General features: G+C 40.6%; 1 protein-coding gene across 1 annotated transcript in view; it reads right to left on the reverse strand.

Annotated features, from left to right (window-relative positions):
• Positions 1–10858: 10858 nt before the first annotated feature.
• BMS1 (BMS1 ribosome biogenesis factor) overlaps positions 10859–15737 on the reverse strand; it is a gene marked incomplete at both ends in the record, with an annotated part of 18857 nt that continues 13978 nt past the window's right edge. The window contains 5 exons of the mRNA XM_082001961.1: positions 10859–11095; positions 11812–11973; positions 12458–12633; positions 13548–13695; positions 14699–14821. Of these exons, the coding sequence (XP_081858087.1) occupies positions 10859–11095; positions 11812–11973; positions 12458–12633; positions 13548–13695; positions 14699–14821 (846 nt within the window). The remainder of the gene's footprint in view (positions 11096–11811; positions 11974–12457; positions 12634–13547; positions 13696–14698; positions 14822–15737) is intronic.

Genomic DNA, 15737 nt, shown 5'->3' on the forward strand with positions numbered 1-15737 from the left:
AGCTCCAGGGGTGAAGGCTGAAGAAAAATGGACAGAGGCTGCAAGCCTCGGCCAGGGCCCCTCCAGGAACACTCACAGGGACACAGCATCTGATGCTCCAGCCCTTACCACCCCTCTCCCAGGAACACACAGCCAGCCAGACCCCATACGAGAACACAAGGCACAGCAAGCAACACCATCTACAAAATCAGCCCAGCTCATCCATCTCTGGCACTGTACATAGCAAGTACCAGGACTGATGCAAAATCCATAACAGCAGCAACACTCTTGGCTTAGAAAGCATTTTTCTTACATTAGCCAGTGATTCCTGAGAAGGCTTCCAGCAACACTTAGGAATCAGTAGTGCAAGGGCTGCTTCTTACTTACCTGGTTTCATCACCACCCTCCAAGTACAGCAGCTTTTATGACTGTGCTCAACCTTTATACAGACCAACTTCAGCCACCTGACAGTGAACAGCTTTGATGCTGAAACACCTGCAAAACAAGGTATAGCAGATCAGTTATCACCCACCTTAATCAGAAAAGCCTGTGTCTCATCTGTTAGACCAAAGAGCCCTGGCAAATTTTCTGGGGTCTAGCTAGCATAACAGTGAGAAGGGGAGCCAAGGGACTGCCAGGGATACACAGAGCCTGCCTGTGTGAACTGCAGTGCTGGCACACCAGCTGAGCTCCTCAGGCAAAACATGCACAAGACAGCTAGAAGTGGCTTGTAAGAAGATTGGTGGAAAGTCTGGTTGTATACTGGAAAATGAGAGAGATGTATGAACTGGAATAAAACCTGCTAAAATGAAGTTAAATCATTATGACAAAAAAAAAACCCAACCCACACATTTTAACAGATAGGATAAGGATACATGGAATTACTTCTTTGTGTCTCACAGCTATGATGTTCTAAATCCAGTACCAGGAACACTAAGGCACATTGTCATGCCATTGCTCTGTTTCCCACCTTGGCAGAAGGAGATAATTTATGATCTCTCTGCTACCAGAGTAGCTTAGAGGCTTCTTACACTAACATGAGTGAAAACCATCGAGAGTCTTAGACTGGAAGTAGAATGAAAACGCAAAATATATTAACTCTCCACATTAGCTATGGCTGGAAGAAAAATAGGAGGCTTAGCAGACTAATTGCTTTACTCAGTATGGCAAATTATTCATTCCAAAAGGCATGAAAATAATAAGTGAATGTTAGAGGGCATTAGGAAAGGTGCAAGAATTACCTACCATTAACAGTGCTAGTTTATGTTTTTAAGTTTAGCCACATCTTTCTAAAGCTTATCAACACTTCTCTCACTAGAAATTAAACCTTGAACCCTAAAATACTGGTATGTCCACCATTTGCATAATAACAAACCTTAAATGGGATAAACTAATACTTTTCTTCAGCAGTTAGGAGAAAACACTGATTCAAATCATGCAATAGTAGCTTCAAAGGCAAAAGTCCACTTATCCTTGACTCTCCTAATATATGCTCATTTGCTTCAATGAGAACATTAACATTCAAGAGCAGCCAGATCTGCTTCACCTGCTCCAATTTACCAGAGAGGCTGCACTGAAGTCACAGCTGAAACCCCAGCCATGCACACGTGGCTGGCGTACGCTCCATCCCATGCACGGATGTGCGTTTGGGGGCCTCGTTTATGTCAGTGAGGTGAAGGAGCAAGGAAGGCTCGCAGAGAACATGTTATGGATTTGAATGGAGTAAGTTACTTGATACTGTGAAACAGTCAAAGAGAAATCACTTCTGGACTGGGGGAGCAAGAGACTGGGGCAGGTTCTGCTTTACACAGTTAGGCTAGTTAAATGAAGGGCACGTTTCCCTAATGAGCCCTTTTACCTGTATAACAACAGGATAAATTATGTCCAAGATATATTTCAGTTCACTGCTTGAGAAGATTAAAATGGCATCTTTTAGTTTTGCAGAAGTGAAAGGCTGGATCACTATCTTTCCCACTTGCAAAGCCTCTGGGACTAACAGGCATCGCTCCATCTGGGAGACGAAAATCTGCCCTTCCAGCTGAGACCATAACCCCCGAGTATTGATCAAATGTCCACCTCCCTTCCACATAATAGAATTTCCCAGTGAGCTAATTGTTTTTACTTCTTTCATCTCCATAAATGAGGTCAATGGCAAGGGCAAAGAAGAGAGAATTAGCTCTAAGTGTTCTTGGCTTCAAAGCAAGGGGAGACAGAGCTCCAGATTTTGGAGTGCTGTACAGGGTTTATAAAGCACCATGGGACCTTCCAAATATCCGAACTCAGAATTGCTTCAGCTTAGGACGAGGCTTGCCTGCACTGCCCAAGGATTTATGCTTTCTATGTCTGCCATTACAGTTTTGCAATGCCACTTGTGGGTCAACGATGGCCTTAATTCATGCTGTCCCTCCAAGAGTGACCAGCTCTTGTTCACAGCTCCTAAAGCACTCTGCAAAAATGCATGAAGCTTCACAACAGATGTGGAGGCAGCAAGTACCACAGTGCGTATCGGTGCCTCATCCTCATTACCACCTGCCTGCCGTGACGGAGCTGAACAGCACCTCCTGCACTGCAGCCCCACGTTGTGAGACTCTCAGGAGGATAGTAGGTCCTTTGGCTTTCTTTCCCAAAGCAGCAATGATTCTCTGAGGTCTGGCCTTTAGCCATCTTCACTTTTTTTTCCCTTCACATGGGCACATGTCCTAAATAAAGGCTTTCCCCTGCATGATACTGCAGTTTCCTGCAGTATAAAAACCCTATAGGACCCATTAGTGTCTCAGCAAAACAGTACTTTATAGCATAGCTATCACATGCAGAACTATTAACAAGGAGCAGGAATGATGGCCTGAGACAGGCACTTGCAGACTCCCACTTGTATGGGTGGGGAAGCTATTAATTTGCTGCTGAACTCTTCACAGTTACTTCCCAGATTTTGGGAACAGCCAGAATTTAAAAGAAATTATACACTGCTAGTATAAACAGCAAGAGCAAAACTTCAGTTCTCCAACAGAAAGACTAAAAAAAAAAACCCAAAAACACCTCCACCTGTATAGAGCACAGTGAGCACATCCCACCTTTTTTCACCTCTGAGTCACAGCCCTGTGAGACTAGCAGCCTGAATGTCGGTTGCACACAGTGAAGCCTCTGGCACGCTCAGGGCTATTGCAGCATCTGCTTTAGAGCCTTCAGGTTACAAATGGTTCATAACTGCCCAAGTACAAGACAAGGTGGAGAAGTCAGAGCAGGGCTGAGGCTTTAGGAGACATCAGATCAACAATGGTCTCACCAGACCTTGCTCCTACCAGCCTGCAAGGACGACACTGGTGCCAGCCGCCACCTCTGCAGGGCAGCTGGGCAGAGGGCTCTCATCTAGGTGGGGAACCAAATAGCCAACACGTAGAAACACTTTTACTCTCTCCCAGTGGGGCCAAGACAAAACTCAATGCTGGAAGTGTCAGCAGTTTGCTGTTCCTCCCTAAACACGGACGCTAAAGCTGTACAAATCCGTTTTGCATTCTGGAAAGATGCTTTTTAAACCAAGCTCTGATTTTTGTGGAGCTTGCAGAGACCACCTCTCAAGAGACAGAAGAGACCTAGCAGACGCTATAGCTCTCGAAACACACATGGTACCCTGTCCTCAGGGAGCAGCCCGCATTAACCAAGAGTCACAATACAAGTAAAGTCAATAGTAGCACAACGTCCAACATTTGCAAATGGATTCTGCAAAGCAAAATTGTTATGGGAATCTTCCTGACACATCTACATATGTTTTCACCACATTATTGCCAGAAAGGACACCTTATAGAATATAAAACTACCCAAAAACATATGCAGCTCAACTCTGGGAGTAATTTTTGAAAGTCTGTTCCTTCCTGTATGTGAGCAAAGGTTATTATGTGTCTAGAATAGATATAATCTAGGCAGATGGAGCATTGTGAGAGGAGGAGGACTGAACTCACGATCTGTTTGTTTCCTGAAGAGCCTTTTGTAATGAACTTTGTAAAAAGCCTTTTTGCAAATCCAAGTGAATTAAATTGCTTTATATAGCACTGGGGTAAATAACTTATTGACAATTAGATTTTTTAAAATTACTTGATGAATGTTGGAAACAGATGAACAAGCAGGAAAATTTGGATAAAATAGTTTAAAAATACACACATTCCAGTAGGCTGGAAATTAATTCTCTTCAAAAAAAGTGGTTTGAATTTAAATCACACAAGCAATCCCATCAAAGTCAGGGTTTTAATGTTTTCAGGAATAAAGATCTCAATCTTTCTTTTCAAGCTATGTCCAGTGTCAGATCACAGAATCATCTATCAAGATCCTCAATAATCCATCTCTTTCCCTGCGTTGATTACTGTCTGTAATGAACAATGTGCCCTAGAAACTACTGCATGATCCGAAGACCTCTGAATCTTTAGCAGTCTTCAGCCTTGCAAGATTTGCAGCCTCTCTTGATAATTTTTGAAAGAGCATACAACACTATGAACACATGCTGAAAACTTGTGCACAGAATCATAGAACAGTTTGGGTTGGAAGGGACCTTTAAAGGTCATCTAGGGAGAATTCCTATAACATAGTTGTGTTTTTGTCTAGCATCAGATATATATTATTTAAAAAAAAATTTTAAAAAAAAGGCAATAAATTTATTATCTTACAGCCAAATAAAAGAAAGAGAAGACCTGAGACAATCTTAGCAAGCTTGATGAGACTGAAATGATTTTCAGCTACAGATAATGTCATTTTAACCTATCTTTGTTTCTATCACTTAACCCTGTTGTGGCACAAAAGCTATGTTCTTCTTCATGCACTGGGTTTGGTGCAAATCCCAGAGGGAAAATATGAGCATGTTTCAGTTCGGTCCCAACTATAATATGCCTACTTACTAGCCTGCTTCGGCTCTGGCACAGTAGTTTTACCCCTTCTCCCATCCATATGGAAGGAGCTCCAGCAAGGCAGAGTAACGGGTTCATGATCACTCTTTTAGCTCTTTCCTACAGCATGGTGGTGGGACTTCTGTCTCAAGGTCTTACCGACTGCTCTTCTCATGGGGAAACAAGAAAAATATTTGTTCTGACAATTCAAAGTAAAAACCTACTGCAAATATACAATGTGTGTTTGAGTTAGCCAGTCTTTACCTTGTTTTGCTTACATTCAGGCCATAAGCTTCTCCTACCTGCAAAAATCTTGGGAACTCCTTTACAGATATTATCCACAGATAATTTAAAATGAGGCTTAAATGGCAACCTGTTTATACCACAAAAGGTGAAATTACTAAATGGACAATCCTGTAAATAATTCAACTAGTTTTTAATATTTAATTTCTATGGATCATTAATTTGTTTCACAGTTCCTATGAAACCTGTAAGTTTTACCTGTAAGTAAATCATTATTTTTACCTGTAAGTAAAAATAATTAAAATAACATTCTTCAAACATCGATGTTTGAATGGTGATTGCACTGAGCATGAGGGGCTGCAGCTGCAGTTTAATGAGGTAGCAAAAGTGAAAAGTGGCTTAACGAATTTGGCCCTTCCTCTGCCTCCCCATGAGTTTTTGCCAAAGTAGATGACATGCTGAGTTGTGCCACACGGCAAATGGGAGCAGAGAATTGATCTGAGTCAAAATTACCTCCCCTGTTTTTCCCCTTCAGACACTGATGAAGGAAACTGGCAGTACTCATTTGGGATTACTATCCAAACGCCCGTGTCCTTAGGCCATAGTCTGAAACGCTGATTTTTCACTCAGGAAACCTGGCATTTAGCAACAGAAATTCAAAGCCAAAGAGCCAGTCGCTCCAGACTGCATCTTCACAGATGACCCGTCTCAGGTTCGCTGCTAAGTTATCTTGCTGCCAAGTAAATTTTCAGTACAACAGTCTTCCAGTATAGGAATTTAAGAGCCTCCAAAATAGGAAAACATAGCTCAGAGGAAAAAACCCAATAATGTAAAGGCAAAACAAATCCAACTATACTCAGCAGTATCTTGGGGAAAAAGAAATTGATTAAGCAAAAAGTTGTGGATAGCTCTTTATCTGATTTTATACGTTCAGCATAGAAACGCTTTTTCAACTCCTACAATACAAGTAACACAACGTTTTTAGTACTACATAGAAGCAAATATCCTTTTTGTACTAAAGAGAACAATTTTAATCTATTATTTCCTCTGTTTCCCCCATTCAGGCAACTGCTTAATACATTGATCTTTCATGCATTTCCATTTTCTCCACCAATACATTTCTTATAATTGGAATGAGCTGCTCTATTAAGCTGCTTAATAGATTCTACGTTCTCAAAACCCTGTAACTTCAGGACAATACATTAAAATAGACAACAAATTAAGCTTGGTGTTTGTGAATGTGAGGCTCCATCGACAGTGACCTTTAAAGCTACAGCAAGGATGCTGTTTAAAATTGGTTGCAGAGAATCCAGTGTCTAATATGTCTAATTGCATTAATTTGTGCCAATGCTACCACACCCTGACACTCTTTGAAAGCAGTTTCTTGGTGGCCAGGAACAAACTACAGTCCTGATGTGAAGAACCAATGGACGTGTGCAGATATCGATGAATTCACATAGAGCTGGGGGTCTGCAGCAATTGTGAAAAAACAGGACCTCTGTATTTAGCTGCATCACCTAGCACAGACACAGCCTAGTCTGAGCAATGAAGTCAAGACTGGCTTTAGCTTTGTATATATGCAAGCAACACCGAGCATTACACGCAGCACAAAAGTATTTTGACAGTCTAACATAGTTATTTTAATTATATCAATTGAATCAAATAACTATGCCACAATATCATATTAACTTAGTTTGAAATACAATGTGAATAGAGGCTTTATTTGCAAACCATTACAAAGATGTAATTCCATTTTAAAATAGTAAATTATATAAAATAATTCTCTCAATGCTATTTAGCCCTGGTATGATTCCTACATTCTCCCATAGCTATACAGCTGGCTACCTTCACATATACTTTATATCACCCCTTAAGTCAGTGAGGGAGGAGTTTTCAACCACAAGTAAAGAATAAGGTGACCTGACAATGTGTGGGGTGAAATCTTGAACACACGATGAGCAACTGGAGCCAGGGGATGGGGATGCCCAGGCAGACACCTTGCAAGCTGCTGGAGTGGAGCAGGTATTTGCCAGATACCCACCCCACAGCCAAGCCTCTAGGACAGGGCATGAGACCTCATCTGCTCCAGTATATGTAGCTTGACATGCCAGCTTGAAATCACACTGAAGCAACACTAGGAGTTAGGAGGAATGAGGTCTATTCTTTGTAAAATTAATCCAGGTAGTTAACCAAAATGGAAAACATTCTTCATCTAGCTTTATGCTTCCGAGGAAAGATTTTATTTAAAAAGCCAGCTCCTAGCTGCTCCTCACCTAGCATTAGCCTTTGCTACCCATTTGCACAGAGTGCTGTGGGTAACAGACCCCCATCAGCAACACGACTGCCCTCTTGATTGCACCCCATCACCCCCTCACATCTCACCCATTTTTAATTCTAATTCAAAACCGTGTATGGCCTGTTTCTTTGCAATTTCTCTTTCTCTCCCAAGTTACACGTTTCTGCAGCCTTGTAGGTTGAACAGTTGCTATTGAAATCCCCTTGCTCACAGGCAATTAGCATCCTCTCCTAGGTGAAATATTTTGGGATATAGTTCATTTTGCATTACCTGGAAGACCCCTATGGTGCCTTCTACCAGCAGATTAATTTTTCTTTTTTCCTTTAACATGGAAATCATTGTACGTAAGATTTTGCTTTTCTTACAGGTTTTCATGTTTGCCTAGGGCTTAATCACAAACAAGACTGCTAATTATTTGTACCTCCTGCAGCGCTGGCTGGGTTTATCCAAGATAAGAACAGTTCAGCCCCTTGTTCCGCCACCTGCCAGCACAAGACTGCTGCCAGCGATTCCCTCCGATAGCTCAGGCCTTTTTTGCAGCTGACAAGGAGTAAATATTGTTTTTGTTTCCCTAGCAGGCATTTTACTTGGTGGCTGCAGTAAGGGACACAGCCTGTGGGGCAGGCTTCGGCCTCCTCTCTGCCGAAGGCCCAGGCAAGAGGGGAGCCGCAAGCCACAGGCCCAGCCCAGTGGCGGGAAACGGGTTTCTGAGGAAAGGGGAGAGACATTTGGGGGTTTAAGTAACTTTGGGGGTTACTTAATGCAGTGCGAAGCCCTCGCTTTCTCCAAGGCCTGCAGCCTTCACCAGTGCCAGCGCAGGGGCTCTCCAGAGCAAAGCCCCTCAGGCGCGGTTCAGGGCCACCGGTGCAGCGCCAGGGAGGTGTTGAGCACTTGGCCCAGCTCGACCACCTCAGCACTAACCAGTGCCCTTTCTTACCCTGGGGGCAAAACTAAAACATTCAACCTTAATAACAGGCCAAAAGCACTACTAGAGGTCGCTGTTACTACTAAAACCAGTTTTACTTAGTCTTTGATGAAAAACAAATGCCTTTGTTACCAGGACTCTGGTAGCTCTCCTCACATACGGTATTAACGTCTCTCCCAGATATGCAGAGGTCATAGCACAGCTGTCATTTTCAGACAAATACAGCAACACTTTCAACCTGTATATTGTGCAGCACTCTCCTCACGCTGGAGCAGAGGACTTACACTGACCTTCCCCGCAGCGCTGTAAATCGTGGCTCAGGAACGATTAAGCAAATGTATGGGCCCCGGCCAGGCTCTCCGCCACAGCGCCTGGGCGGCGCGAGGCCTCCTCGGGCCAAAGCAGAGCCAGGCTCCGTGGTTCTCTCTCACCGGTTTCCAAAGTGAAGTCAGCACTACAGGAGACTGCAAAACCTCTACCTTGCTTTTAGCAGGGGTCACACCACACATCAGCTCCTATCTACAACCCACTGCACGTTAAACCTTTTTTTATTAAAATCAGTTAAATTTACAAAATTTTCTCTCCCTTTGAAATGGGCTACCTAGAGATTTAAAAAAAAAAAAAAAGTATCATCGAGAACAAGTATCCTTTATTGTCTTTGGAGGTGAAGCATTTTTATGCTTGGTTGGCTCACTGAGTGGTTCTCTCCACAATGAAAACACGACTAAAGTCCACCAATCCCCCATTTTCATCGTTGGCAGAGCTATTATGAACAAACTAGATAGAAATTATTTTTCATTACATATAAATAGCAGATGTGAAACCTTAAACAAGTGTTGCAGTGGTAACTTCTCAGGTGCTCAAAAAAACTACAAGTACTTGTCACACATGAATACATGGAAGATACAAACAACAGCATATAAAGTAGAAGTTTGCCCACAACAGCGTAAAGCCAGGATTAATAGTAAACACTTCCTTGATGGTTTAGATTAGACCTGAATTAGTGCTGTGTGACAGAAGAGGAGACAACCCTGCAGAACATGACTTCATTGTGGACCACCCTGTGCCACTCTATGGGGAAAAAAAAAAGCCAACAGTTTTGTTGTAAATCTCTGAAGGCAGCAGTTGTCTATTCAGCAGAGTATCTTCAATTATTTAAGCATAAATCATGTTTTCATATTCACGTGACCTCAGCTTAATCTCATGGGGGGAAAAAAATTACTGACAAATTAATTTCAGTCACGCTTCAGCCTTATATGATATATGCAAAGACAGACACATTAGAATTTCAAGATCAGCACATAGAACATTATGAGATTAATTAGGAAAATCCTGAAATGCTAAACATTCACAAAAAAAGTCCACAAACCCATTCATCAGAAAGCTTTTGTGTGAGGCAGCCTGATGCCACACAGGATCTCCCATATGAGATAGCAAATATTACTACAGTGTAATGATAATAATAATGAATTTTGGCTTGATGATAAAGAGTGAACTCATTCAGGAAGGAGACCAAGAAATTACTGATGTTATCTGACCCACTGCCTGTTTGAAGATGAAGTATTAAGAATACGTATATCATAGTAACTATTTGATGCCATGTATGGCATAACAAAAATAAATTCCACTGCTCTTCCAACAGAATGATTGTTAAAAGCCTCTTGTCAGTCCAAGATTTCAACTCTCGGTTAATTTAACAGGACTGAAAAAAATCTACTATCTCTCCTGTCCAATCACCTCGAGAAAGTCTAACATTTTATCACCAAATCAAGCTGGCTGGACCTAAGATGTTCCCAAAGGAAGCAAGTTACCACAGAAGAATCACCAAGTAGTTACACACATTTGGGAAAGGTCTGATACTGCAACTTTCTGGGCAAGCAGTCACTGAGGGATCTACTGACAGTCTCAGTGTGCCAAAACTGGTCAAGTAACAGAAGATCTGGATGAAACACTGTTTTGAACGTCTGCTTAATATCTAGTGAGAAGTGGAAAAAAATGAGATGCTATCATGCAGGACCAGATGATCTAAGCACAGGAGCCAGCTACTCCAGTAGCATCAAAGCTAAAGAATCAAAAATCCTGCCCAGTAACAGATGATCTTCATGCCTTTTAATGGAAGACTTGCCAAGGGCAAAATTTAGGCAATGGCTTAAAGTACTACCAACAGAGAAGCACATTCAGAGACATCCAGAGGAGTTCCCTCTCCCACAGAAGTCCACTAGTACTAAGACAAAACACTAAAAACCAATATTCTGTAATTGACATTAAAATACTTTATTGTCTAGATAGAATGTGCAGTACGGATAGAAATATACGGAAATACAAAGTCCTCCAGAATATCATGTAGAAAAACCACAATCCATACTTCTACATCTTATTTATATATATTGCCAAATGTATTCAAGAGCTTGACTAAGGTCATGTTTGCATTTTTTTTCTTCTCTTGAAAGCCTGTCTAGTGTAGTCCAAGGCCTTTTTGTTTCTTCAACAGAAAATTGCACAGCTACCCTAGTTCCTTATTTGGCCTAAAATCTGATGAAATTTTTACATATTCTTCTCTCCGTTGCTAGATCCTTTCAAGCTTGACTTCTGCCTCTTTTTCTCCCTTTGTCCCAGTATGCGATAAATTTTCTTCTTAGCCTCCTTCTGCCTCTTGAATTTCTGTTCATCCTCCTTCTGCTTAACTTTGAGATATTCTTTAAGCTGTTCGCGATGTTTTACTTTGGCTTTCGTTATCTTGTAATTATTCACTGTACTCAAAGCACTGAGTAGGGCTGATATCTAAAACAGAAAATACAGAATCAATACCCAAACAGTTCAGTTTTGGTGAGCAAGTAAGTTTAACCTCAGCAGAGCGCCATATAGTGAATCAGAGATTCACAACAAGTTCCTAATTACTTCTGCACCAGTTACCCAATTTCTGAAATGGTTTAATCATTTATCTTGTTGGGAAGTTAATCAAAGGCTTAATTTTTGTGAACTCTGATTTTTTTGTTAGATACTATTTAAAAGGCTATGCCTAATTGCTAATACTGAACACTTAAACTAAAGTTTGTATCTTCTTGCCTTTGCAAGCACTCTGTAATTCTCAAATTTTGAAGCAGAGTATTTGCTTCAAGTCCTTGTCTTTGTTAATAATGCATAGCAATGACAAGTCAAATAAAAGACCGCAACTGCCAGTTTAAGTCACCCATAACATAAGAGCACTACATCCAACTGAAATACCTTGCAAGTCCTGTGACAAGGACAAAAGTCCTATTTAGGCTTCAGGTGACCTACTAGTTTAAAAAAATAGATGCCGTCCACTCAGAGCCAGTTCCATATACATACCATGTGCCAAACAGGAATAAAACAAATTGCAGGTGATTATTTTTCACTAGGAGCATACACGTCTTTAGCACTAGCAGTAGATTCAAGTGCTAAAACAATAGTTAGAAATGGTCTAAGCAACACATTCACCCTTCTGGAGACCTTGTTTCAGAGCAAGTGATAATTACCTTCTTTTCATGAGGCTCCCTGATAACAGCTGGTCTCCACTTGTCTTTTGGAGTCTTGCCTTTCTTCTCAAGATTCTTAGGCTTATTCTTAAAAGGCAGTGCCTTCTGCAGTGCTTTAGGAATGTGGAGCTTATTGAAATGCCTTTTCTCCCTCACAATAGGCTAAAAGAATAGATATAGAACACATACAAAATTCATGATCTTAAAAAGCTTTTATTTTATTTTCCATCTTTCAGGGGAAAAAAAACCAAAACACCACAACCACACACAAAAACACCACCACCCCCACCCCCACCACCCCCCAAAACACTCAAAAAACATTCTCCAACGTCCTTGCACAGACTTGAACGGTATGTTTGCCTTATTTTACGGCAACAGAAATCTCAGTAAGCTTTTGGAGAAGACTTCTCCCCTGCAAATTACTTTCATTGTAATTGACCCACAAGAATCTGCTTTCCACTGCTTGATTCCTGTCTCATGCCAGGAAAGACTATGCCTTGTGGATAAAAATATGAAGTCACACATGCATATGTATGAACAAGTATTTACACTACTCTCGGTCTGCACAGGTCCGAGGCAGAGTGCAAATTTGACTGTGAACACTGTTTTATAAAAAAAACTAAAAAAGAGAACATATCAAATATACCTTATAGAGAGAATCTTTGTTTTGTTTCAGTTTGATGCCTCGCTCATGCCTCAGCTGGCCTGTTGTCTTCATTCCACTCCAACTATCCTTCTCACCTGCTGGCTTCAGCAAGGATGTTACAGGGTTATAAAATGTTGGGATAGAAACAGGATACCAAGTCCTCACAAAGACAATATCTGAAAGAAAAGGAAATGTTGGCTCTATAACTATGCAGTTCAACACATCCAACCTCTAAGCAAAGATTGCCTGAATAGAATAGATAACTAACATCTAGCCACAGGCTAGTATTGTGTTTGGTATATATAAAAAATCTCTTCAATGTTAGGCAAAAGCAATGTAACTATTTGTACACTTGGATTCTGCAAAGCCCCATAAAGTCATAAACCCTGCATACTCCTGAAGAGCAGCCAGTTGAATACCACCTTACTCATTATTCATACTCAACTAAAGAACTAGCAACAGAGTTCATATATGTACCTGTGCCTCAACTATTACCGACAAAAAACATTTGGTTTTCCTCTGCCTATTTTTATAAAAGAAGTAACTTGCTTTTATTTTGTACTATCCATAATTTCAATAGGTTTAGGAAAACAGAGGTCAAATAAACCCAAATAAGCATAAACTCATGTTCCTAACATCACAGTGACACTCAGCAAACAGAGATCATTTACCCCTATCCCCTGCATCATTTCCCCAAAAGGTTACGGAAAAAAGATAACTGGAGTTACAATGCCACTCTTTGGATTTCTCAGAAAACTGTCCCTCTAGCACTTGCACCACTAAATACAATTCATCTTCATGTTCAAGGAGAAAAGCATACCATGCTGTGTAAAACACTTTAAAACACTCAGAGAAATAGGTCTCCAAGACAAACCTTTTCATCTGCATACTATATGACTTTTAGTATAAGAGAAACAAATCCAACAGAAAATGTACTTTTTAAAAATTTCATTCTGCATCTCACCAGATATTTCATGCTCTTTGAATTCACATCTTAATTATCAGATTACAAAGATTCTGAGACACGGCTTTTCAATCCGCGAAGCAGGATGAAAGTTGTGTGATAACTTACATGGAAAGTGCAACCTACCACTCATCAGCAACTTGTCTTCAAATGTTGCTCTGAAAGCACCTACTGGAGTTCGTAGGGCCTTTTTGATCTGTCCTCGGATACCACTCACAGTACGAATCGCTGCACCTTCAAATTTAGCCACTTCCAACTGAGAGTTAAACATTCCCTGCAAGTGTAAATTACCCACCATCATTCTAGATGCTAAGTCTCTCTCTGTGACCTATGCAGGCCACAAAAACATAAGTAATTCCCACAAGCATATCTCAAAGAAATAGGAAGAACAAAACGTTGTCTTTATACAAAGAGTGCTGATCATACCAAAAACCTACTGATCTGACTTTAAGGTAAGCTACTAAAAGTAATCTACTTAGAGTCATATACCACAGGCAAGGCTTCTTAGCATTAAATATATACATTTAAAATACTAAACCAGAACATATTTAAGAGAATCTGTCCAGTTGTCTTTTAAAGTCATTTGCTGGAACACAGCATACCTTAAAAGCAAGTAAGCTGCCTTAAGTTTCTAGCTGTGAGACTCTAATACAATATAGCTCTTCAAGGTTTGTGCTTCTTTCATAAATCACAAGGAAGTCAGGAAAAACTGTGTATGCTTAGTGCGAATACTTGAGTGCTTCACTTTTGGGATCAGTGCTTAGCTGCTTACTGCCCCAAATGCAGAATCACCAAACGCCTTCCTGAGCCTGAAAGCCCAACTGGAAGGTCAATGAAAATTCACTTCTGCAACACTTCCTTCACTTTTGTAATTGTAATTGTGAGGTCATAAGCACTGTCATCCTTGATCCTAGAGCTGAAATTCAGTGGCATCAAACTGCCTGAATGACACCAGGGACAGGTTCACATTCTCCAGAGGTGTCTGCCAGTGGGTTGGGGTAGAACAGTGGGAGGGAAATCACATCAAATGCGAGCCAGGAGACTGTTCCACATTTTTTGTCTCGTTAACAATAATTCATATTCACTGGCTAATGATCAGTACCTTTAGAGACCGCACTGAAGAGAGCTCAAAAAGACCCAAGTGGCTACCAAGATCCAGAACACTATGCAACAATTACGGGGAACTATGCCTCGGGAAAGACAGGTGGAGTCCCAGGTTGCATCCCTTCCTAACATCAGTACATGTGGTTTTACAGTATGCATACCTACATACCTACCTTAATAAAAGATGTGTTCTTAAAAATTTTGAATGGAAACCCGGTTAGCTTTAATTTTTTTACAATAGTTATGGATTTATCTAAATCGAGCACAACTCCTGTTGCAGCAATCCGGAAATCAGGCTGAAACACAGAGAGATGAAAGACACTGCTGGATACATATTCACCAAACAGTGAAGAAACCATTTCACTGACACAATTTCACTGCTTTTTAGTTTGAATTCAGAATTTATAACCTTTACAGGAGTACAGCAGCATGACAAATGCAAATTGACTTCATACAGACTAGTTGACGTGCTGCTGACATAACATTCCTACCATTCACTAATGAGATTTTCAGAACTGCCATTCTAATTACCTTGGAAGCAATCTAAGAGTCCTTGTTATCTACCTCACTGTGTTCTCTTTATGAAACAGAATCTTACTCAGACAGAAAGTCTCAAAGGAGAAGTGCTTTGTGCACTGCTCTAAGTCACTATATTATGCTAGGGACACATGACGAAAATAGCTTTTTAATACACATAACAAGATGACTGTGCAATAGGACTTAAACAAGGCGTATTTTAGAAGGAGATAATAATCACCACTCTGATTACTGTCGTGGTCATTACAACAACATGCAAAGCTTTCATTCCATGTTGCATGTAAACATAAATCTACCTTTGGGTAATATATATGCAACAAAGATCATATTTGATAAATGCTGCTTTCACACTATTTAAATTAATTCAGATAGCCATAAACATTCTAACAAGATGCAGAGAAATCACATTGAGGGCAAACTTTTTCAACAGGAACATCAGTATCTCATCTTGTCAAAAGGTTTTACAAGTTAATCTAAATACTTAGTACCTGAGAATCACAGAGGTATAAATCCTTCCACAGAAAATAATAAAGCAGTATTTGTCAATTTCAGTATAGCAAATGAAAATTGTTACAAAAAGCCTCCATGCAGTTTCCCATCTCATCACAATACACCTTTCAAAAGCTTGAGTCCACCTACTTTCTTAGTTCCTACATCATCACTGCTTTACCATAT

The sequence above is a fragment of the Phaethon aethereus genome (genome assembly GCF_964289735.1).
Source record: "Phaethon aethereus genome assembly, chromosome: 7".
In the NCBI taxonomy this organism is placed as follows: domain Eukaryota; kingdom Metazoa; phylum Chordata; class Aves; order Phaethontiformes; family Phaethontidae; genus Phaethon; species Phaethon aethereus.